The 24,617-nt window shown below is 33.6% G+C and overlaps 1 protein-coding gene across 1 annotated transcript; it reads left to right on the forward strand.

The window, feature by feature from the left end:
• Positions 1–863: 863 nt before the first annotated feature.
• LOC142330811 (uncharacterized) lies at positions 864–8,445 on the forward strand. Its single transcript, XM_075376239.1, has 3 exons — positions 864–1,052; positions 6,238–6,336; positions 8,322–8,445. Exons 1-3 carry the CDS (start codon positions 902–904, stop codon positions 8,375–8,377), a joined length of 306 nt encoding a protein of 101 aa, XP_075232354.1. The 5' UTR covers positions 864–901; the 3' UTR covers positions 8,378–8,445.
• The last annotated feature ends 16,172 nt before the right edge of the window (positions 8,446–24,617 follow it).

Raw genomic sequence — 24,617 nt, forward strand, 5'->3', positions numbered from 1 at the left:
CTCAATTTTATTATATCTTATCTAAAATTTTTATTGAATTATATCTTTATTGAATTTTAATACAACAGGCAATTTCGTACAATTTAAGATTCAGATACACTATTTAAATTAAATCAATCAATAAATAGATCATTTATTAACAACTTAAAATACCTAGTAATTTTAACTTCCTATAAATCTCCATAGAAGCACATAAATATAATACAAACAATAAGTGTGATACTCAAAGTAAAATATAAATGATTATTATTCCAATTTTCAATTAAAATAATATGTAGAAGAATGTGCACAGAAATAGGTATATATTTTTTTAAATCATGTGATTTGAAACACTGCATCATAAATAATTTTTATTTCATTGTACAAACAAAATCATAGTCATTCTTTTATTAGATTTTCTAAAGAACTGAACTTTTTCAAGTGTAAAGAGTCAGAAACAAAGAAAGAATCTATCTTAATTAATGTTAATTCATTGTATCTTATATTTAATGATAAATTATATTTTATTTAGATTATTTTATTTTTATGTATATGAATTAATAAAAATTAATTTTAAAAATGTTTCATCAGTTGTTTATCGATAAAGAAATTAATTAATATACATTATAATATAACTGTACCATACAAAATCAATGTTTTATCAGTAAATTTAATAAAATGATTTCTTAAACAACATAATTTAAGCATAAAATTGATAACAGCAATTAATTTATTTATTTTATTTGTTGTCCAATTAAAATGACTATAATTAATCAAATTTATTATTATGTTTTATTAGTTGTTGTTTAGATCAGAAAAAAATTTGTTTCTATATATTAAACATCATTATTATCATCAGTTAATATTAGAGAAGCACCTATTGCTAGATAAAATTTTTGAATTTATTTTTTTTTATTACGACATGATTTTAAAGAATTTTTATTTTATAACAATATTTTTACATTTTCTAATTTTTTTGTCTGCTTTAGAAGATGCTGAAGACAGTACTAGTAAAAATGTATCTATTACAGATGGTATTTCTGAAGAATTACATGACAGATCTTTGAGTAAAGGTAATGTAACTTTTAAATAAATTAAAACTAACTGTAAAAAAAAAGTTCTGAAAAGTAAAGTAAATTTTCAATTCTTCATTTCAAATATGGATTTTTTATAATTGGAACTAAGTAAAAACAGCTAATAAGCCTTAATTTTGCATAATTAAAAAAAAGAATTAAAATCTTTACAATAATTGATAAATAATTAATATTACACATGGCAGTATAGTTTTTAAGTCGTTTTATTTTACATTTTTTTTAGATTTACTTTTATTTGGAATGGAAAGTTTCACTAAAAATACTACCCATAAACCAAATATATAAAATATGAAGACGAAGTTACATCTTTAAACAAATAATAATGAAACACAATATAAAGAGACTGCTACCGAACTTGCATGGCATGCGGACTTCAGCAATAAACAGAACTTTCCACAAAGAAACTTTCAGGACATGTTTGACAGGTGAAAATAATGAAAAAAATCATATAAACATAGGTTTGGAAGTGCTTTGTTTTCGAGTTACGGTTAACGAAAGACTTCACCCGGATTTCAGCTCTTTTAATAAAAGGAAAGCCACTGTAATTTTTGAGACACAAATTAGGGAGTAAAGTTGGTGGTTTCTTATGTAATTTGAGCTGGTAAATAGAATAAAAGAGGTCCCAGAACTCTGTAACTCCCAGTAGTTTTCAAAATATCCGACGTAAAACACAGAAGTCAGAGTCGAAAAACAAGTTTTTTTAAGTGCTAAAAAAATTTGTATGACAAATAAATGCGGAAGATTCAATAACAATACTTGTAAAGAATTTAATTCTGGGAAAATTAATGTAAATACAGCCAATAAAAGGTAATTAAAAACTTTTAAAATTGGTATTTTATTGAAGCAAAACAAACGAAAATAAATCGAAAATCGTATTATTTTGTATTATTAATGCATTTCTGTACCTAATAAATATTCTTATTAAAAATAAAAACGCAAATTACTGAGAATAATTTTAAAAGGAATGCAAAATTTATAAAACAATATTTCAGTTTTGTATATTCAATAATTTACACAGGTAAAACGAAATAATTATATTAAAAAAAAACTAAACTGAAATGTATGTTACTTTAGAGATATTTTTAAAAAAAATGATTGTATAGGTTTGCAATACCAACATCTTTCTGTTTCCTGTTTAGCCTCCGGTTGGGGTGGATGAATGACGATGATGTGTGAGTGTAAATGAAGTGTAGTCTTGTACAGTCTCAGTTCGACCATTCCTGAGATGTGTGGTTAATTGAAACTCAACCACCAAAGTGCACCGGTATCCACTGTCTAGTATTCAAATCCGTGTAAAAATAACTGACTTTACTAGGACTTGAACGCTGGAACTCTCAACTTTCAAATCAGCTGATTTCGGGAAGACGCGTTCACCACTAGACCAACCCGGTGGGCAGTACCAACAGTTAGTCAACAGTAAATTATCATACAGATAAAGGAAGTGTAGTGTTATATCGTAATGTAAAAATGCAGCTTCAGTTTTCTAACGCGGAATATGCCAATATAGATTTTGTTTATGGATTTTGTAACGGAAATTCTGATGTTACACGACGTGAATATCAGGAGAGATTTCCTGGAAGGCGGATTCCAAATACGAAAACCTTTTCGTCGGTGTATCAGTATTTACGAACGAAAGTATCATTTCCGACGTGTTCGTTTTCTGCTGAGTAAATTTCTGTTGCCTAGTAAATCATCGTGTTGATGATGAACATCGTGTGATTCAGCATATACAGCGTAGCAAGGTACTAGTACTAGGCGAATTTCATGTTGCACTGGTTTGTCGAAAAACAAAGTGTGGCGCATCCTACGGAAAAAAAAATCTTTAACCTTTTCGCCTGCAGAAGGTTCAAAATTTGCGACCTACAGATATCCCCAGCGGTTAAACTTCTGTCATTGGCTTCTAGACAACGTGATAAGGTAAATTCATTGTTATTTACTGATGAAACTACTTTTTCAAGAAACAGAGTTTTCAGTTCTAAAAATAGTCATTTATGGAGCGTAGACAAGGAACATTGTACTGTGGAAACAGGTTTCCAACATAATTTCATATTAATGTTTGGTATTGCATTATTTATGAAAAAATTCTGGGACCGTTTGTTTTTAAGGAAAACTTTACGGGAAATGCATAAGTTCATTTCTTGAAAAATAATTTTCCGGCTTTTTTTAGAGAATTTACCTTTAAAAACTAGATTGCAAATGATTTTCCAGCATGATGCTGCAACGCCACATTTTTCTTTAGTAGCTAGAAATCGTTTGAACGTTAATTTCTTAAATTCAACTGGACGTGGTGAACCGATCGATTGGCCAACGCACCGCAATCGTCATATTTAACGCCGCTAGATTACTTCATTTGGGGCCATATGAAAACGATTGTACATCGACTAAAAGTTAATACTAAAGAACAGTTACTCATTAAAATATAAAATGTTATTGAATTTATACAAAACGATCCTGAGATGATATGGAAAGCCACTGGATATATTTTACGTTCGACCGAGTGCTGTGTACATTATGAAGGAAGGAATTTTGAATAGTTACCCTCACTAAGGTTTGCTATTATGTTATAATTTAATCATTTCATCTATTTTTTCGTTTTGCTATATTAAGAACTTTTATTGGCTGTATCTACATTAACAGAGTTACAGAGTTGTGGGACCTGTTTTATCGTACATACCAGCTTAAATTACAAAAGAAACCACCAACTTTACTCCTTAATTTGGTCCCAAAAATTACAATAGAGCTTCTTTAGAAGCTCAGAATGTAGACCTTTAGAAGCTTACAACTGAAATCCAGACAAAATCTTTCACTAGCTGTAACTTGAAAACAATGCATTTCCAGAGCTACATTTATTTGACTTTTTCATTATTTTCACCAGTGGAATATGTCCTGAAACTTTATCAGTTTTTTCGAGGAACACTATATATAAATTTCATCAAGTATTACATCTATTTACTTGAATTTTCACATGGAAATATTGGACTATCAGATCTAAGTTACGTATCATTGTGCAACAACAATCCACAAATCAGCAGTGACAACTTCAAAGAAAGAAGAAATCATTTGTAACAATGTGACTTTGTTTAATAGAGTGGGACCACTAGAAGATTATTTACAAAATAATAAAAAGATCATTAAAAATTTGTTATTTGCTTGAATAAAAGTTTGAAGATAAACAAAAATAATTCATACAGACTGAATTGAGGACTTCCTTTCTTTAAGCCTATCAAGAAATTTAAGTTGATCTTACTATTTTATATTTCATTGTCATATTTTGTACCAAGAAAATGTTGAATAAAAAAAAAAATTGTAGATAGTTATTTGTTCTAATTAGTTTTTTTAATGTATTTTGTTATTTTTCGCCAATAATTTGTAATTTCATTAATTAAAAATTTCTTAATTGATCCAGTGAATTTAATTTATGACACAATGTAATAATATTCATCAATTTGAACTTTTTCTTTTTAATTTTAAGTTAATGTTTTTTTCTAAAATTATAAGTACATCTACACCAAGAGTTGAAAAATAACTATTCTATGAAGAGATTTTCTCAAGTTACAGTATTATTGTTGATTACATATAATTTCAACTTGTTCAAAACAATATGAAAAAATTCATACTCCTGACCAATATTATTTATGCCTTTATTTAGCCAGCCTATTTTTAAAGTCTTGGCAGAAAGTAAGAAGTTTTAATTTTGTAATGTTTCATCCTGTTTAGATAGAATATCAGTCAGGGAAATCTCTTCTACAGTACATAAAGTAAAGATGATCTTACATTCTAATTAAAGATCAACTGATTTTTATGATAGTCTACAGTGAACCTTGTTACATTCATGGATCACCAGGCTAGGATGCACTGCTAATTAGAACTCAACAACAGAATAATGGCACGGGCAGAATATTGAGGAGACATTAAGAAACCTTTACAATATTGAATCTCATATTATCAACCTCCCACTTAAGAAACCCGGCGCTAATCATCTCAGCCACTTAGTTCCTAATTAAGGAAATAATATGATGCTGGGTCCATCTTTATTATTCTAGGATACATTTGATGAACTTTAATTAATTCTCTATTTTCTGTTGTCAACCACACATTTATATTAGTGTTTTTGCACCTGGATATGAAATAAAATAATTAATGATGTCTTTTTTGTTATCAATTTCTTAGACAGTTTTGTTAAATTCTCTTTAGTATTCTAGCTTGTATGTCCATAACATAATTCTAACTTGCTATGTTTGTTTGGTTTTTGAATATTGTATTCATCATGTCTTCATCCAAGCCAATATGTATTCTCTATTTTACACTAAAATTTGTAAAGTGGCAATTATTATTAAAACTGAAAAAGGAAATGCACAAGATGTTTTAGATAGGTAGAGTCATTGAATTTCATTAAATATACTGTACCACCTATTTAACTGAAAAATATAGATAATGCAGTTCCAGAATGTCATTAATTTTAATGAAATTAATTACATTAAATTATTTTTTTAATTGATTCCTAAAGTATAATAATGTATAAATGAACTACTCTTTTTCATTTATATTTTGATTTTTTGCATATACAATCATATTACTTGTATCTCTTCTCACAACTGGACTAAATAAATTTTAAATTTAACTTTCATTAACTTCTCTTGTTTGAATTAGTTTTATTAAAATTGTAAAATTAAATTGCAATAACAGCTGAATATTTACAACCAAATCTGATATTATAGCAATAGAAAAATTAATAGTATATAGATGATATAGATGTAGATATAGTATTATAGCAAACAAAAATAGGCAAAATCATTGACAAATTTACAGTGAAAATACAATAACCACAACCCTAAATATAAGAAATAATTCAACCTTTACCAATCAGCACTTCATTGACACCAGTCTTAAGTAGTGAGGTATTAAATATAACATGTAAATGTTTACACGTAATGCAAAAATCCACGAGTTCTATTTCTTGTATATTAAATTCACTAATACACAAAATAGACAAAAAACAGAAAAAAAGCTTCTTAAATATTTCAGGACACACAATCAACAGTAGTGCCACCAGTGACAAAGGAGAGCTATATCATCGCTCATTTCCATTTATTTATTAAGTGTTTTTTTATGTTTTAAAAAATTTTGTTACCATAAAATAATTTTTGTGGAATTCATATTGCAGAACCATTGAGAGCATCTGTAAATGATAAAAGCAGTGAAAAAAATAAATCTTCATCAAATGCTAAACTTGCTTACATGAAACTTAAGATTCAGAGATCAGGTATATTTTTATACTTTTTTCCTAATTAGATTGCTGAACAGAATAAGTTAGTAATTCTCAAACCGTTTTGTTTGAAAACATTCTATAAAAAAACTATTTATGTCCCATAAGAGCTTTTATTAAAAAAATGTTACACCAGATAAACAACTTAATAAACTTAGTTTACAAATAAATAAAAATATTTTAAAAGAAAAGATTAGGCATTAAAATAAGATATTGCTGAAAACTTAATCTGAAATACAATAAGTGGTAATTTAGTTTAATTAAAAATTAACAGTTTTTAATGATATTTTATTTTTTATGAATTTGTTAAATAAAAACCTGTTCAGGCAAATAGTACAGCAAATATTTTGAATTAAATTTAACTTTTAAAAATGATATAAATTAGATTAATTTAAATTTTACAGATGGAATTGAAATGTAATTTCAGGAAAGTATAAAAATCATATCCTAATCATAAGAAAGGTAAGAATGAAAAAAATAATGGTTTTACAGAAAACTAACTTTAACACTGATTGAATAAATTACAGTTAGTTGTGGATGATGCAACACAAATTAATGCTAGGACATAAACAATATAATGTAGAATAATGAAGCTTATACGTTTCTTAATTATTTAAACATCTTATCTTGTTTAAATATTTTGATTACTCTTACATTTTTACATGACTGCCCAAGAAGGAATTTATTGTATTTTGGATGTATGTATGTTCCACTGTAGCAGCTCAATAGCTGAACTAAATTAGATGTATGACCTCCTGTTGGAATCCTTACATTACCAAGAGTGTCATAGACTATATAAATGTATATATATATATACACATATATATGCACACGTATAATTGAATAAATGAACAGTGAACAGTAAACCTCTATCACTGTGTGAGTTTGGTTTGAACTGAATGATTTCAATCAATCAAATGAATAATACTACAAAAATAATAGAATTAAATTTCATAAAATAAAATAATATTAATTTCTGTTTAATAATAATTTGGGCTTCCCTTGGGGACTGCATATGATGCTAGAGCAGTGAGATGATGTGAGCACCTTGTGCAAAGCTAGACCAATAATCACCATCAACTGGTAACAAACAGGGTGTCCCTAGGGTGCTGTTTTTGGAGGTGCAATGGAGTGCTCTTATAATACTTCTGCAAATAACTATCTGATTTTCAAAATTTAAATGGAGTATTTGATAGTAGGTTGAAAGCTAACTTTTGCATGCATCAGATACACTCTCTTTGTAACAGATCACGATTATTCAGAAATGTTGTTATGTCTTTTCAACTGATCTGATTTCAAACAGGATATTTCCTTGTATAACACAAAATCACAATGGAACCAAACCAGAACAAAAATTTACTGATATAAATGGACCTTATTTAACACTGCATAACGTATTAATCTACATCTGTTATTAGAAATCAATGTGAAAACATATTCTTAGATAAACTATATTCATAGATTTAGTGACAACAAAAAATATGTAATTCAGCAAAAAAAAAAAATATATAATATAATAAATAATTATATTCATACTGATTTAAATTATGTTTTTCGATCGCATGGCACGATTGTTATTAATAGAAATTCTTAAAAACATACAACTCATAATCATAAAATATAAATCTCTGAATTACTATTATTTGTACAATAAATTTTTTGACCTTTGAAAAATGAAAATATTTTTAATTTACTTTTAAAAAATACTCACTGAGGTGTATACTCTGATAATTTATTATATAACTGCCCAGAAAGGAGTGTAATGTATTCAGGTATTTATAGCATAATGCATTTAGGGAGTGTAAATGTATTTATATACATTTTGTATGTATGTTTATTACAAAATAAACAAAATTGTCACCCGCACACTCTTTAATTGTCCTACATTAGTAATAATTATCCTACATTAAAGAGCAATATTTTTTTGGCAGTCTTATATTTTTTTAATTTTTAATATTATCTCTTGCTTTCATTTTTTTCAGCACCATTACATGTATCCAGTTCAGCTAAGGGTAAAAAAGTAAACGTCGTATTTTAATTTTTTAAGATCAACCACTGTTTGAAAAATTAAACTAATGTTAAATAAATAAAGAATTGTGAAAATTATTTTGAGTAATTAAATTATTTTTATGTTAAATAACAAATTTTTAATTAAAAAATGAATATATTTATTAAGTATACTTTTAAGAATTCAAATCATAAACTTTTGATCACTTTTTTGACCAACTTTATTTAAGTGGTACTCTCAATTGTTGTTATTGCTGGAAATCTTCTTGGGTCACAAAAATACAGATTTAGAATATTATCAAAAAGAGTGTTGGATTTGAATTTTGTATTTTCTCTTTAGTAGATCATTGTTATGTTGTATACTTTATATATATTTTTTAAGTGTGTTAACAAACTAAAAACATTATGATCTAAACTTAAAAGTTATATTAAATAAATTTTATTTTATTAATGATTAAAAAAAAATATTGAAGATTTTTATGGTTTTTATTACCAACTGTCATGTATAAAAACATTATAAATTATTATTATTACTATTATTAAAAGATATATATGCTTTCAAATTAATCTTCTTATCTTCATAATTATTACTATTCTTACCCTTGGGACTTCAAGGATTGTTTATTTAAAAAAAAATTTGAACCACTAGTCATGAAATTAAAATTCTTGACACTGTATTTTATGGCAAAATAGAAACCATATAATCATTAATTTCAATATTTCATTGCAGGTAGAGTAATTAATCATTATTTAAATTTCACAAATGCAGCCTTTAAACTGAATTTACTTATGAACTCCAATATCATCATCATTTGGTATTCAGCCTGGTGGCAGGTGCCTTATGCCACTTGTCTCCTTCCATCTCTGTTTTCTCCTTCTTCTCCTTGTAGTTTCCAATCATCACTTCATCTATTAACTGCGTCCTTCTTTTCATCACTTCCTTTCTCTTTTTTAGTGACCTTTTCAGAGCAGTTGTCAAGATTCCACTTTGTCTATCTTAATCAGTTTTCTTTAATTTTGTGTACTTTTCGCACAAGTGCTCTTTCACTTATTTTGTTCATTATATCCCAATTCATCACTTCATCTGACCATCTTACTTTCTCCATACCCACATCTCAAAAGTCTCAATTCAGTTTCCCTTCCCTTCTTCCTCAACATTCATACATCATATGTAGCATTTGGCTAACCTCTTTTTTAACTCCAGAATTTTTCCTTTTTGTATGACATTTTGAAAGTTTCTTTTGCCATTGCTATCCTTTCTTTTATCTCCATTTATGGTTTACTTCCATTATTTTAGATTTTCTTATACCTATTTTCATTCCATACTCTTTGATTTCTTCCTCCAGGGTTGTTAACGATGTTTGAAGCAATGTGTGCCATCAGCCAGAATTACCATATTATCACCAAAACTTAGGCATTTTATTTTTCATCCTCCTATATTTATTCCTTCTTCTCTTTCCTCTAATATATTCCTTATCGTAACTTCAGTATCAATGAGAAGCAGCATCCTTAGCTAATACCTCGACCTAGACTCATCCAGTCAGGCATATCCGTATTTACTTTCATTGCTGCTGCTTTTCAGATATAATTCTTTGATTAACCTTCTGTCTTTCCAAACTACTTTCTTCTCCACAAGAATCTTCATCATTTTCTCCAATTTGACTCTATTAAATGCCTTCTCTAAATCTATGAAACACAGACTCATTCCTCTTCCTCTCTTTCTAAATATCACTTTCCAATCATCATTAGTAGCCTGATGACATCCCTGGTTCCTCTCCTGTTATTTCCCATTCAGCCAAACTATTCCTCTCCTAAATTCTCTTCAATTATTCTTACCAATCTCTTATTCAGGACTCTTTAACATATTTCAGCAACATGACATGAGGTATTAAACTTATTGTTATGTGTTCTGTAGATTTTCTGGTACCAGTTTTCTTCAGAATAGCTATCATTACTGTTTTCACAAAGTCTATAGTTTTCACAAAGTCTATAGTTTTCACAAACTATTTCATCCACTCCTTCTTCCTTTACAAGCATTTCTAAAATTGTATGGAAGGTTCATCTATTCCAGTTGATTTTTTATTCTTCATTTCTGTACTTCAGGTTTTAATAGATGGTTCTTTATCCTCTTCAGCTACCTCCCACTCCTTTTCTATATTATTTCCTCAGATTTCTCTCTTGTGATATACAGGTCCTCCTTGAGGACCTGTAACAGACACTCAATAAGAATATTTTGCGATCTCGTATTCCTTCCACCTTTCTCTTACTTCTTTCTCATCATGTAGCATTTTACCATCCTTATACTCAATTACTCTCAGTTTACCATTCCCTTTCCATTTATCACATGCAATGCTCTTCACCTTCTTATACATCATGTTAAACTGATCTTTCATTTCTTAATCTTCAAGAATGGAATTTCATTCTTTCTTAACCAATGTTTCCTTGATTTTCCTCCTTAAATCATTGCTTAATTTGCAGTATTTTTTTTATGCGACTTATAATATCGTTATGCTATGGTAACTTAGTTTGGCATTAGTATCAATTCTTAAATGATTCAAACATAGTATTTTACTATAAAGATCAGTGAAAAGATTTTTCAAAATCATCAAAAATATAAATTAACAGATACATGTACATACTTATGTACTACACTGAGCTATACTATGTATTTTACTTAGGTATTAAACAAGAAACATGCTTTCTACTTTTGAAAAGCTGACTATGATGGTACTAAACTTTCCCAGAATTTGTAGAGAATCAAGTGGTAATATTTTACCCCGTCTCCAAAAGTAAGATTGAAGTTTGGTTTTACTCTTACAAACTTAATATTTTAGAATAATTATTTTTTTTTTTAATATTTTGAAATGTTTTATTATTATAAACCAGCAAAAAGATATGAATAATAATTAGCTCTAAAATCATTCCAAATCTATTCTCTGTCCTAGATTATCATGAAACAATTAAAAACTGTTTCATACATTTATATTTACAAATATTTATTTATAATCACAAGCACGTAACATTTTATTAAAAAAAGAGCAGTCATCTGTTCCTAAAAACTAACAATATTCTTTTACATCAAATCAGATAAGACTTTTTCATTACTGCTCTTACATTATAACTTCATAATTGCTACCTACTATGTAAATAGCAGTATACTGACTACCCTGCTAATATCTGTTATATCAACACCTTGTCATAAAACCTAAGGAATTTTATAAAATAAAACAAAACTGAACACACATATGTATAGATCATGTTTACATCATGAAATTCAGTTAAAGGTGTTATGGTTATTAAAAAATTCCTAAAAAATTAAATAGAATAAAAAAATGCTTAATGAATAAAAATTGAATAAAAATTTAATTAATGAGAAAAATGGTTAATAAACTAATAAATAAATTAAAATTAACCCACCGGGTTGTTCTAGTGGCAAACTTGTCATCGTAAACCAGCTGATTTAGAAGATCGGGAATTCCCAGATTCAAATCCTAATAAAGATAATGCTTTTGTTGTTGTTTGTGAGATATCAGCATTTATACAAACAACAGACTAATTTTTACATCTATCACCTTATTACTTAATATTTTGATTCACCACCCAGTGTGTTATTATTCCCCAAACAAGCTCAACCATGTTTAAATTTGTGTAAAAGGAGACCATCTAAGAACAGAATAACTATTTTCTTAAAAAATACTGTCAAGAGAATAATTCACAGTCAGTTTTGATATGTGTATCCATGTTAGTAAGGCATTGGAACAAACCTGTTTTTTCCTTGTGCGTAAACTATAATCTTTCATATTTAGAAATCGGACTCCCAGTTCCCACTCAGTGAGGGAGTCCATCCAGGTCTTTAGAAAGGTAGGTTTTAAGGGTAGGTAACAAAAACAATTTATTTTTTGCGATCTCAGTAAAGCATTCCGATTACTTCCCCATTTTTTTTACCGATGAAAAAACTTAATTATGATATCAGAGGAGTTGCAACTGGTTAAGTCACCATCAGTTTTTGTTGTCTGTCTGTTTACTAACCATAAACAGAGAATTGAAATTATATCTTTTGATCAGAATACACAAATAAAATCACAATAAAATATGTATTAAATTGCACAAATAAAATGGTACTAGTTTTTCTGAAAACAATAGTCTCTTATTTTTTAAAAATAACATTATCCCCTTTATCAAACAAGACAACAGAACTGTTTACATGCAACTCAGTTCAATACTTTGGCTTATGAAAAGGTCCTTAAAATGCTTCTGTTGTCATTTTTAATAAATTACTGAACAATTAAATCTTCTTGCTAGTTTATTTAAAATTTTCTTTTACAGAAAAAATATTATTCTATTATATTTTTAAAAAATGAATTTTTTGTATTCTATTCAACGTGTTGAGGTAGTTTTCATTAATGTCTTCTGTATTGTTATATTTTTTATACATTTAGTGAAATCATATTTACCTTAATATTATTTTATTGGTTTATATTTTAAATAATTATTAGGGACTTTAATCATATTTATTTTTTATTCTATAATTAATTATGGATTTTATAATGTTTTTCTGGTCAAGATTTTACAGTGATTTCTCATGATCAAACCAAACAAATACTGGAGCAGCTGGACGCGGACGCTACCTTCCCGCTCCAGCTCGCCGGGCTTCAATCACCCTGGCCGGTGGACTCAGCAGCAGGAGCCGGCCCAGCGTGGGATCGCTCTGGAAGAACCGCCTTGGCCACGCCGGCGACACTGCGAGTGTTTGGGGATCACCACTGCCACGATGTAGTGGGGGACCCAGCTGCCGCTGAGGGGAAGCCCAGTCTGAGGTTTCAATGGACGAGCCACAACTCCCCGACTTCGCCGGAGACCAGTTTCCGAACCCAACAGCTCTTCTCAGAGCTAACACAAAAAAATGCCCTTCTCAGGGCTACCATAAGGTTATAAATTACAATGAGCAGTCGAAAACGATCTACGACAAAAATGGCCCTTTTCAGGGTTACTACAAGGTTATTAAGTGTCACGTGCCGTTGAAACCATTCGGCGACAATACATATATATATATAAATATATATATATACAATAAAACTGAATTTTTTTCAATACTTATGGAAAAAGTGCATTTAAAAAATATTTCAACCATATGTTCAAATAATTTACACTAAATTGAAATGCTTTTTCTTAATCCTTTACAGATTTTATCTGTTTATTACCTTCGCATAATTGCATCACTTTTACTTTCATATAATTATTATATATTAATACAGAATAAAATAATTTTTTCCTTTCCTAGTTATAAATACTACAAATTCTTATAGTTACATATACTACAAGGAGAACTATAGTAGTAGTGACAAAAAATTATTTTTTAACATTTTTGATTTTTGGACTAAAGGAGTCAAGAAACATCAAAAAAATAAAAAAGTAAATTCCCTTCCCTTATATATATGTATGTGTGTATTGCGATACATTTGGGTTAATAACTTGAGATTAACTGCACCAAAATACTTCAGATTTCACAATGACTTCTATTATTGGATATTGATGTTATTAAAGTTTGTAGATGAGGTCTTACAGCGGTATGAATTAGGGAACACATCTTAGCTAGGACTGGACTTAACACAAATTTTACATACACATTTTGAACTCTCTTTTAAAAAGATCAAAACAAATTTTAAACAAAATTCAAAGTAACAGGTTAATCTAAATTTTCAATTTCCTGCAGATTTGACATTGATTTCATTCAAATTTTAAACATGCTTAAATGTATGTGGAGTGTAGTTGCCAATAAATTTTGTTCTCAAAAAAAATAATAGCTGGAATAGATATATTTTTTTTTTTTATGTTTTGAGACTTTGTAAACCAGAATTTTTAAACTTAGAATGTATACTTACACAAGTGTGATAATATAACCAAATAGAAAATATAAGAATGAAAGAGTTAAAGAAACATTTACATATCAGAAAATGTTACCAGTGCTGTGGACAATTGTTTGTTTATAATTTTGTTGCTTATAATACTGCTCTGATCAAGGTTTTCGATAAATTCACCCTTGATAATTCTAGATAAATGCTGGAGCAGTTCCTTTTTGTATCCTAGATCAGCAAACTATTGTTCTCAATAATTCCAGTAGTTGAATATTCCAAATTTTTTTTTCAAAAATGTTTTACTGGTATTCTTTTCAAAGACCTTTTTTCGTATGTTAGAAAAATCATCGTAGTAATATTTTATTAATGTCCAATCACTATAAGCTTCAGTATCTCTTAGTATTTTCAAAACACTAACACTATACACAAACACTACACAAATTACAACATATACCCAACATATATTACAACATATACACTATTTTTTTTACAGTTATACTGGTGGTGTTGCGACACCTTACAAAACACAACTGTAACGTAAGATGGAAACTATCATGCTGATGAGTGTATGGCTCTGCGTAGTGAGTAATGATGTCCTCTGGGCACCTGGGTGAACCCAGTTGTATTTAGCTTCCAGAACACGTGTGCTCTACTGGAGAGATCCATTATATCACCAGTAATCGTGGGAACTGTATGTCTATCCCATTAAATTCTTCTTCGGTAGTTATTGGTCCACTTGAAAAAACCTGCAAATACAGGAGCTTAATTAGACTTCGACCAAAGTTGTCAGTTGAAGATGTGTCTGGTGAAGATATGAAAAATAAACTAATGAATCCTAAACATCAATAATACACTCTATTGTGATAAAATATAAGAAAGAAGCTAAATCATTTGTAAAGGTTTCACATTTCTTAATTAACAAGTGCGTTGTTACAACGTGTGGGTCTGCAAAGCCAATTAAAAAACTTAGAAGAGAAATCCTGTTAATTGAATTGAAAGATAACGAACAGAGTCAGAAGCTACTGGCCCTTAGATTTATTGGGAAGGACAAGGTGATGGTTTAACCACATAATACCTTAAATTCTAGCAAGAGAGTGATTTGCCGTGACTTGGCTGTTATTGAACCATCAGAAAAACTGCCCTCATAGTCAGTCACTTCTGTTCAGTCGATAATGAGGAAGAAGAATGTGTTAATGTGCCAACATCCTCAGTTACTTTAACTTTTTCTACTCCAACAAATCCTGAGTGAATAAAAGTAGGTCTGTCCATATGCGACCATACATAACAAACCCTAGTTGCTGCTTCCAGCGTCAGGATTTTGGTCATACTAAAATTGGTCACACAAAGAAACAAGTCTGTGCTCATTGCATCTGTATAGGACATGTACTGAAACTGAATAGTGTATTAATTATAAGAGTTCAAATTCAAAAAGATCCCGAGAATGTCCCCTTTATATGGAAGATCAGGCAATATTAAGGATTATTACTGAATGGAAAGGGTCCTTTTCTATGGCTCTTTGGGAATACAGAAAATCCCTCATCATGAGGAATCCTGTATACCCAGGTGTTATTTTTGTCCAGGCTCTTTCTAACAATATACAAAAGAACAATGAATGCACGTAATGGAAAGAATTGACCAAGCTGGTCCAAGCTTTGTCAGAACAAGTAAAGTCTCTCACAGCAGTAATTACAGCATTGAGCTCTGGCAAGAAGGTAACTTCTGCTAGAAAAGCTGATGACGGTTTATCTAACTCTATGTCAGTCATTACATTATCACAAAAAGTTCCTGCTGCACCAATTACGCAACAAACAACCAAGATCCCTGCAAAGTGATATATTAAGACATTACCAGGTATGGCATCACCACCTCCAGGGCTTCCAAAACCCCTCCACCATCTCGAGATTTCTTTGAAGATATGGTGTAGCAGATGAAGTGCCTGAAGAAGTGAACCACTTCTTAAAGAAAATTAAAATCAAGAAAGAAAAACCAGATAGTATCTGATAAATAATTTGCATGCAGAATTTTTATATGTAACAGGGAATAAGTTTTTTCTATGGTCACAAATATTATTCACTGGAATGTTTGCAGTCTTTGCTCTGGCTGTGAAGATATTGAAATCCTTCTAAAGGAAGAAAATCCTTTCATACTGTGACTGCAGGAGACTCACCTCATTCCCCAGGATAATGTGCTTTCGCAGATTATGTTTGCAAAAGATGCAACTATAAAACTGAGGGCAGACAACCTTCTTGTCCTCTGCCCTCTGTTATACATAACGTTTAGGAAATAGTATTGGCTACCCATGTTCTGCTAGTGACAAATATCCTTGCAGTAGCAGTAAGATATTGGTGCCTTTCAAAATGAATATCTGCAACTTATACCTTCCTCCAAATTCTGTAATCAGTAAAGATGATCTGTCCAGTCTGTTTTCACAGATTCCATTATCCTGCCTAATAATTGGCAATTATTAGGGGCTCAACATCGTGTTCATCTCGAGCCACTGAAGTTGATTGACTGAGGCAGAACTTAGATCTCTGCTTATTAAACGATGGATCATGCACATTTGTATCATCTTCATCAGGTACATTTTTGTCCATCAATCTATCCTTATGTTCAGCAACCCTATACCCACCTTACTTGGTGCATTTCCAAAAACATCTTTGGAAGGCATCATAAACTGGTTGTAATCTTAGTAGGTAACAGTGATTTGCCTCAGATACAGCCACATAGATGGGTGGTTCAGAAAGATGGATTGGGTACAAGGATTCCTTAGGCCAGTAGCGCGATTTACCAACTTACTAAGTTTACACACCAAATTCTAGATAGAGCAAATGAATTCATCACTTTAATATTTGTAAAGCCAAGATGGCCTACTGTTAGTTGGTAGTATGAAAACTGCAGGGGTGCTCTAAGAGATTGCTTTACATAATTCAATTGAAGGCCGACGACTAAACTGTTCTGCGCCTACCGCAAAGCGAGGGCTGTTTGCAGTCGAGTGTTACGGTGTGCTAAACGAAAATTTTGGCTGAATTATGTCAAATTCATCTGCTGTAGGAGAATGGTAGGAACCATATTTATGGATTAGGACATTCACCGCAGCCGATTTGACTGCAAAGAAGCCTTGTTACCGCTCCAGTTTATGTGACGAACACATTTGAAAGGTTGTTCATAGCAGTTTCACTTTCATCATCGTACTGTTCTGAGTTTGTAAGAAATAGATTGAAGGTAGAAAATATACTGTTGGTGATTGGAGACTCGCAAAATTAATTAAACATACCCTTTTCTTATAATGAGGTAAGGTATGCCTTGAATAATTCTCGTGACACTTCCCCCGGAAATGATGATGTAGGCTCATAATGTTATCTCACCTTCCAGACAGTGCACTACGACATCTTTTGTTATTTATAACAGAAAATTCTCTGACCAGTTGTTTTCAGATTCTTGGTCAGAAGCATTGGTGATCCCCGTACTGAAATCTGGTAAAGATAAATCATGCCCCATAAGTTGCCGTCCTATGACCAGTAGCCTATGCAAGGTGATGAAACGAATGATAAATCGTCGTCTAGTGTGGTACCTTGAGAGAAACTCCTTAATTGCCCCAGGACAATGCGGTTTCCGCCAGAGTAGATCGTCTATTGATCATGTAGTTCCCTGGAAGCTACTATTCAAAACGCCCTTTTATTTCGCTAACACCTGATTACTGTATTTTTCGATTTGCAAAAGGCGTACGATACGGCATGGTGAAGAGGAATCCTAAACACAATTCATAAGTGGGGTATACAAGGTAATTTCCTCTCATTTATAGGGTTTCCTCAGCAGTCGGTCCTACCGAGTTCGTGTTGGAACGACGATATCTGAAAGATTCACACTGGAAAACGGAGTACCTCAGGGAGATATCCTAAGTGTTACTTTGTTTGCCGTAGCCGTAAATAATATAACAAACTGTGTGCGAAAGCCCGTTATTTGTTTTTTATTTGTAGATGATTTTTCTATTTACTTAGAATGTAGAACGTTAGCTACAGTGAGAGGCTGCTTTAAAACACATTAATCCCCTTGGAATTGTGGGGTAAACTTCTGGATTCACGTTTTCCCCGGAAAAAATGAAGTGCAGTTGCTTTTCCCGGTAAAGGAACTTGTTGACCCTCAATGGTATTTAGAGTTACATGGTGAACCAGTTGAGGCATGCACGCGGGGTAGATTTCAAGGTATGTGGTTTGACCAACCTAACTTGGGTAACACATTTGAAGGAGCTGAAGGTAAAATATCTAAAAATGTTAGACATGCTGAGAGTTCTACGTCATACCAGTTGGGGAGCCGATCGTATATGCATATTGCGCTTCTATTGAGCTCTGGTCCGTTCCCGCTTAGATTACGGCAGCGTAGCTTATTCGTCGGCGTGGGCCACCACTCACTCATTTGTCGTCCACATTCATTCATCCATCTTGCCGCGGGTGAGTTTCGCTCAAGCCCTATGAAGATCGCTTCTCGGCCTTTGGCCCCGTGCTGTAAAACTTGTGCTTTTTGCAACCGGTGGTAATTTAATCTGATTCTGCAAGTACAGCGTTCTACGTTCTCGTCGTCGGGGTTGACAACGATCAGCAGCGGTCAGTCAACCTGCGTTGCTGTGGAGTGTTAACGAAGCGGCAGCGTAGTGTGTTGCAGTAGTGCTGCTGTCGGCTAAATAAGGACGTTTCCTTTGATAATTTCGTGTCCCCATTTCGTAGTTGGTAAGGCCAAAATCTATTTGATCCTCTGGCAGGTTCGAGAAGTGGTTTCCGCTCCAACCTAGCCGGTGGTAGGAGCTTTTAGCTTTTTGATTTTTGACTCCTCGGTTGGGCTGCTGAACAGACGGTCCGATCTGGGTGAAAGAGGTTGAACGCTCACCTGAGACTTGTGATAGGTGATAGTTTTGTACAAACTGTTGTTGTAGTGCCTGGCAACACAGTTGGTGTATTGTCAATAGTTCAGCGATGGAGCAACCCCGGGGAGGTTGTTTGGAGGACTTGGTCGGTCTGGCCAAGGACCTGGTTGTCGGTGACCCCTCCATGCCGAGGAGGTCAATCGGTAGGTCGCCGCCGCGGCCCCGGTCTTCCGATAAGGAAGACACGGAAGTCCCTCGGGTAGTGGAGCGCCCGAGTGTTGCGACTTCACTCAAATCCTGCGGGACACCTCTGTCTCGAGCGGTGCGGAAAAGGCGAAAGCTGGATCCGCGCAGCGAGGACACATTATAGGAGGGGGCGCCAAGTCCGAAGGACGCCTCGCTACGAAGTCGGGAAGGACTGAAAGCAGCAAAGCTGATTCTGTCCCTGATCGGGAGGTTTCTGGGGGGAAGCCTGTGTCAAGGCAGGTGACCTCCGGAGCGGATAGCTTGGGCGGATAGAGGAAATGAGGTTCGAATGGGCCAGAATTTCCTCAAAAAAGGAATCCAGAGTGGGTCTGGAGTTGCGCCAATTGGTGGACTCCTATCTGAGCCAATGTACTTTGATGGTTTCCGGGCTGGCTTTACAGTGTGAAGGCCTCCAGGGTGCAAACCTTGCGCTGGATTCAGTCGTAACTCGACTATCAGGCAAGGTAGACCAGGTAGTGGAGGGAGTTCGGGGCTTCAAACCCGTAACGGGTGAAGCTTTGGGCGAGCTCCACAAATCAATTAAGAGAGTGGAGGAGAAGGTTAAGAAACCTATCTCCTTTGCCTCTATAACTGCCGCGCCTGCGCCTAAGCGGGTAGGTCCGCCGCCGCCAGCACAGGCGCCGGCCAAAAGTAAGCGGGCCACTGTAAAAGTGGTCCCAGTAGAGCCTGGTCAGAGGGCTTCGTCTGCTATGACGGAGCTAACCCTCAAGAAGATCCTGGACCCGCGGAAAGAAAGGTTCCAAGTTTCCCGGGTCACTAAAACCAGGGATCATGGCATTGTACTGGAGGTCGTTAATGAGCAGCAGGCAAGACAACTGCTGGAGGCCGATGTTCTTGCCAAGAACGGGCTGAAGGCTCAGCTGTTAGCCGAGCGTAAGCCACAGATATTGGTTTATGATATGCCGAGGGCAACGCGGGTAGAGGAGCCCGAAATCCTCAAAGCGATCCACGGCCAAAATCTTGTGTTGGATATGGCCGTCGAGGACTTCCTTAGGGAAACTAAGGTGATTCGGCAGTTGGGGAGGAAGGAATCCCTGAAGAGTCACTGGATACTCGAGACCTCGCCAAAGATCCGGCAGGTCTTAGTGGCCGGTGGAAGATTGTTCTTTGGGTGGACGGCCTGTAGGGTTGTCGACCATATTCAGGTAGCCCGGTGCTTTAAATGCCAGGGCTTTGGGCACACCACTCTCCGATGCAGAGCGCAGAAGGAGATGTGTGGCCACTGTGCCGCTCCGAGGCACAGGGCAACCAACTGCCCTGCTAAGTCGTCGCCACCGAAGTGTGCCGCCTGCTGCCAGTTGAAAGGTAGTAATACTGGACACCGGGTAGGGGGTAGGCAGTGTAAGGCGTACGATATAGCCCGGGCGAGAGCTGTTAACAACACAGCTTATGGCGACGCCTGAACGGTCAGAAGCCCTTGGGGACATCTTTCACCAGTTCGAACGCCTGCACCTGGGGCAGATTAATCTGCACCATTCCCGGGCGGCCACGAGTGAGGCCATGAGGCTCCTTGAGGAGTACAACCTCGAGGTCCTTCTGGTCCAGGAGCCGTACGCGGTCGCGGATAGGGTGGTCGGCTTCCACGGGGTGAAAGTTATTCATACTCGTGGGGGACGGCCGCTCTCTGCGGTCGTGGTGAGCTCTGACTCTTTGGGTGTCTTCTGGATGCCTCAGTGGTCTAATGAGCAGTTCACCGTCGTGCGGATCACGAGGGGTACGCTCGATGTCGTACTTGTGTCGGGATACTTCCAGCTTGGATGGAGTATCGATGACTTGCTGGCGAAGTTGGGGAGGATTCTGGACGGTCTCCCGGGCACCAGAGTGTTGGTTGCGCTGGACGCAAACGCGGAGTCTACCGCCTGGGGTTCACCACTCACAGACCCCAGAGGCGCTGGTCTCGAACAGTTCGCAGAAGCCAGGAACCTCTACCTGATTAATGATGCGGAGCAGCCGCCAACTTTCTCCAGCGAACTGGGAGAGAGTTATATAGACGTCACTTTGGTGACGGGTGACTTGCTTCGGAAGACAGGTAGATGGACTGATAAGGTACCAGCGCTGCCCCCTAACGGGAAATATCGTTAACCACGTGCGCGCTGAGCGTCTTCGGATCTACCGGCGTGCCCGTAACACATATGTTCACGCCATCAAGGAAACCAAACTCAAGTTTTGGAAAGACTCCATGCGCGAGTTGCAGCGCGATCCCTGGCAGCTCGCAAAGACTTGTTACAAGCCAAGGCCATTGCAGGTGTTGTCCAGCGTCCGGTGCGGGTTAGGTGGTCGTGACCACACTTTAACATCTGTGGCGACTTACCGGGCGTTCCTGGATACTCTGTTTTCAGATCTTAAACTCACTAATTAGTAAAAACTATTATTATTTTTAATAAAATGTTGCATCTATAAACCAACTTCATCTTGATCTATTTTTCTTATCGATAACACTGTAGAACAATAATTTTGCTTCCTGGAAAACTACAACTGAAATAAATAAAACATAACCGCCAAATGCCAAAAATCCTTAAATTTTATTCCCCATCACCCTCAATTTTCAAGAAATACATTTTTATACAGTTTTGGGTTTTGGAATTCATATCTGTAATGCACAATGATGTTTCACAAAATGTTGCAAATAAATAATAAAAAGCAATATTGTTAATTCTACTTTTCTCATCTTCTGGATTGATGTATAAAAACAACTTCTTCAGATGTGAATATTAATACTATTGTCTGTGCTTCAACATGTCTTCTTGAAAGTGTGTGAATAACAGCAATGTTTTTTGTTATTTTTGTGAACAATTTATGTTGAAATCTCAGAGGAGGTCAGTGACTTCATTAATTTAGAAAACTTATAAACTTTATTTTGGTTGCTCAGTTAGAAGTCAAGACAAACCATGGGCTCCACATATGTGTTGTTCAACTTATGCAACTGACCTTAGAGCTTAACATACTGGAAAAAGAAGCTCAATGCCTTTTGCTGTGCCTACACAGTATGTCTGAAAAGTTCCCAAACTATATTAAATAAAAATACAGATTTAAAGATAAAAAGATTTACTCACAACAGCCTTCTACATAGAACCCTTCTGTAGTTATACACTCGTTGCAATACCGGTAGAATAAAGCGCAACAAATTTTTGTTGCGCTTTATTCAAAAACTATGTCTGTTAACTGTGATAATCACACACTTAATTTACTTGGGGATTCATTATTTAAGTCTTGAGGTAAAGGTATGATATTTTTCAGTATTTTGCAAGCTATGTACGTTTATTTTTTGTGGTCAGCTGTTCGATCAGAGAGACTGAAAACTGCTCTTGGTGAGTCAGTGAAGAAGCTGTTAAATTGACAACACTTGATAGAACTAATGGAAAATATAGCAGATGATCAGAATGAAAATTCAGATACAAGTGTTGCGATTCAGTTGTTATATCAGATTTTGACTTCGAGTTTCTGGTCCAGTTTTGTCAAGATTGACTGATTTTAGAAAAGACTTCAGGATGACACAAAGAATTTCCATAATACTATTCAAGATATTCAGGCTTTACAAGAGCATTTCCTAGTAAACAGTGATGCCATTTGCAAGAATCCTCTTGAGAAGCAAAGGAACTGTGCAGTACTTGTGATCTCCAAGTTTAGAAACAACAAAGGAAGAAGAAAATGGCTGGAGAAACAAAAGAGGATATAAGGCTAACAATAGATAATGAAATGCTATGAATGATGAAAAGAATGCTTGACAAAAACTTATGGGAGAAGAATTCATCAGCTTGAAAAAACTGAAATCAGTTTTGATTTTCTTTTACATACAAATGTACGCAAATATGTACGCAACTAATGAAAGTAGCTTGAAGCAGAGATGCATTTTTATGGGCAGGTTGGATGGCTTGGAGATGTTCAGTGAAATAGTCAGTCCCATCAGTCCCATCGTATTTTTATTTGCAGACATGTACAACATTCTCGAGGGGAACCTTTTTAAAATTATTTTCAAACAGGTGGAATCCGTCTTTTCCGCTACACCTACCTCAACATAAAAATCTTAAATGGCAATAGTTACATTTAATTGTATTAATTGACAACCCAAAAAAAATAATGAACTTTGGTGAAAAGGAAATTAAAATCTGCCCAACCCTTTGCTTGGAAACTAGGAAACAATTAGCGGTAGAATGTTGAAATTTTGGATTTACAACTGTTGTAACATTTAGTTGTTCACCTCTCCTTTTGATTGCAAACAACTAAATCAAACGTGTCCAAAAAAGGCCAAAATCCTAAACATTTGGATTTTGACCTTTTTCTAAAAAAAAACCCTCATTGAGAGCTTTTCAACGATACATAATAAGTGGCACTTGTTTTCATCGGTCCCAGAGTTATAGCCAAATAAAGTTTTAATTAATAAAATATTTGAAACTTACAAGCAAAAGGCACATGGGTTCGAATCCGACTTCATGTTCATATATTTATTTTTTTTCTAATTTAAATATATTGATTTATTAATAATTATTAGCCTCAGATTGTAGAAGTTTTACAATAATATGAAAAAATCAGAAGTTATTAGTGAAATAAAATTTTGTATACTTTCCGGTTTTAATTCAAACATTTTTGTGGAGATTAATAATTAATTATTAATAAATCAATATAAGGCTATATTTTAAATGAAATTTTTATATAATAAAGGGATAATTCAGTTTTCATTGTTTAGATTTCAAATTCTAAATCTAGAAAGATTAGATAGTGTTAAAAATGTTCGTGTTGTGTGTTTTTCTGGCGAGTGTGAAGCAGGCGTCTTTGTTTTTGATTTTCTTGTTTAATTTTATCTTATGTGGTGTCTTCTGGTGTAAGACAGTTTCCTTAAGATCCTCTCTTATTTCTCCAATCCACCTGCATCCTGTTATGGTGTTTCTAGTAGAGGTTGTACTATACTAGCCGTCTCAGAAGACTTGAATCTTCTGATTCAAGAAGATTACTACAGTTAAATTTTGGAGTAATAAATTGTAAAGTAATGACACATAAAAAAATTAGCAAATATTTCACATAACTTTTAATTTGTTAAAAATAAATATTTTGTTGATAGTCTATTAATTATGATTCTGGCCATCTAAAAATATTCTGCTGTTCAAATATTTCAATGTATTGAGAATTCAAATTATCTATGTACTGATTTGTTTGAGTTATTAACTGTACATAATTTTTTTGTTTTTAATTAAACATTAATGTCTTTTTTCTTTTTCCTTTTTTGAAAGTATTATGTATTATTTTTAAATTTATCTATTAGGTTAAATCGATTACATTTATTATCAAATTATTGA

Source organism: Lycorma delicatula, chromosome 10 (assembly GCF_047948215.1).
Source record: "Lycorma delicatula isolate Av1 chromosome 10, ASM4794821v1, whole genome shotgun sequence".
Classification (NCBI taxonomy): Eukaryota; Metazoa; Arthropoda; class Insecta; order Hemiptera; family Fulgoridae; genus Lycorma; species Lycorma delicatula.

Coding starts and splice junctions, on each gene's coding strand:
- LOC142330811 (XM_075376239.1), top strand. CDS start 902: ATGATTTTAAAGAATTTTTATTTTATAACAATATTTTTACATTTTCTA. Junction 1,053..6,237: donor TGACAGATCTTTGAGTAAAG/GTAATGTAACTT, acceptor TTCATATTGCAG/AACCATTGAGAGCATCTGTA. Junction 6,337..8,321: donor ACTTAAGATTCAGAGATCAG/GTATATTTTTAT, acceptor CATTTTTTTCAG/CACCATTACATGTATCCAGT.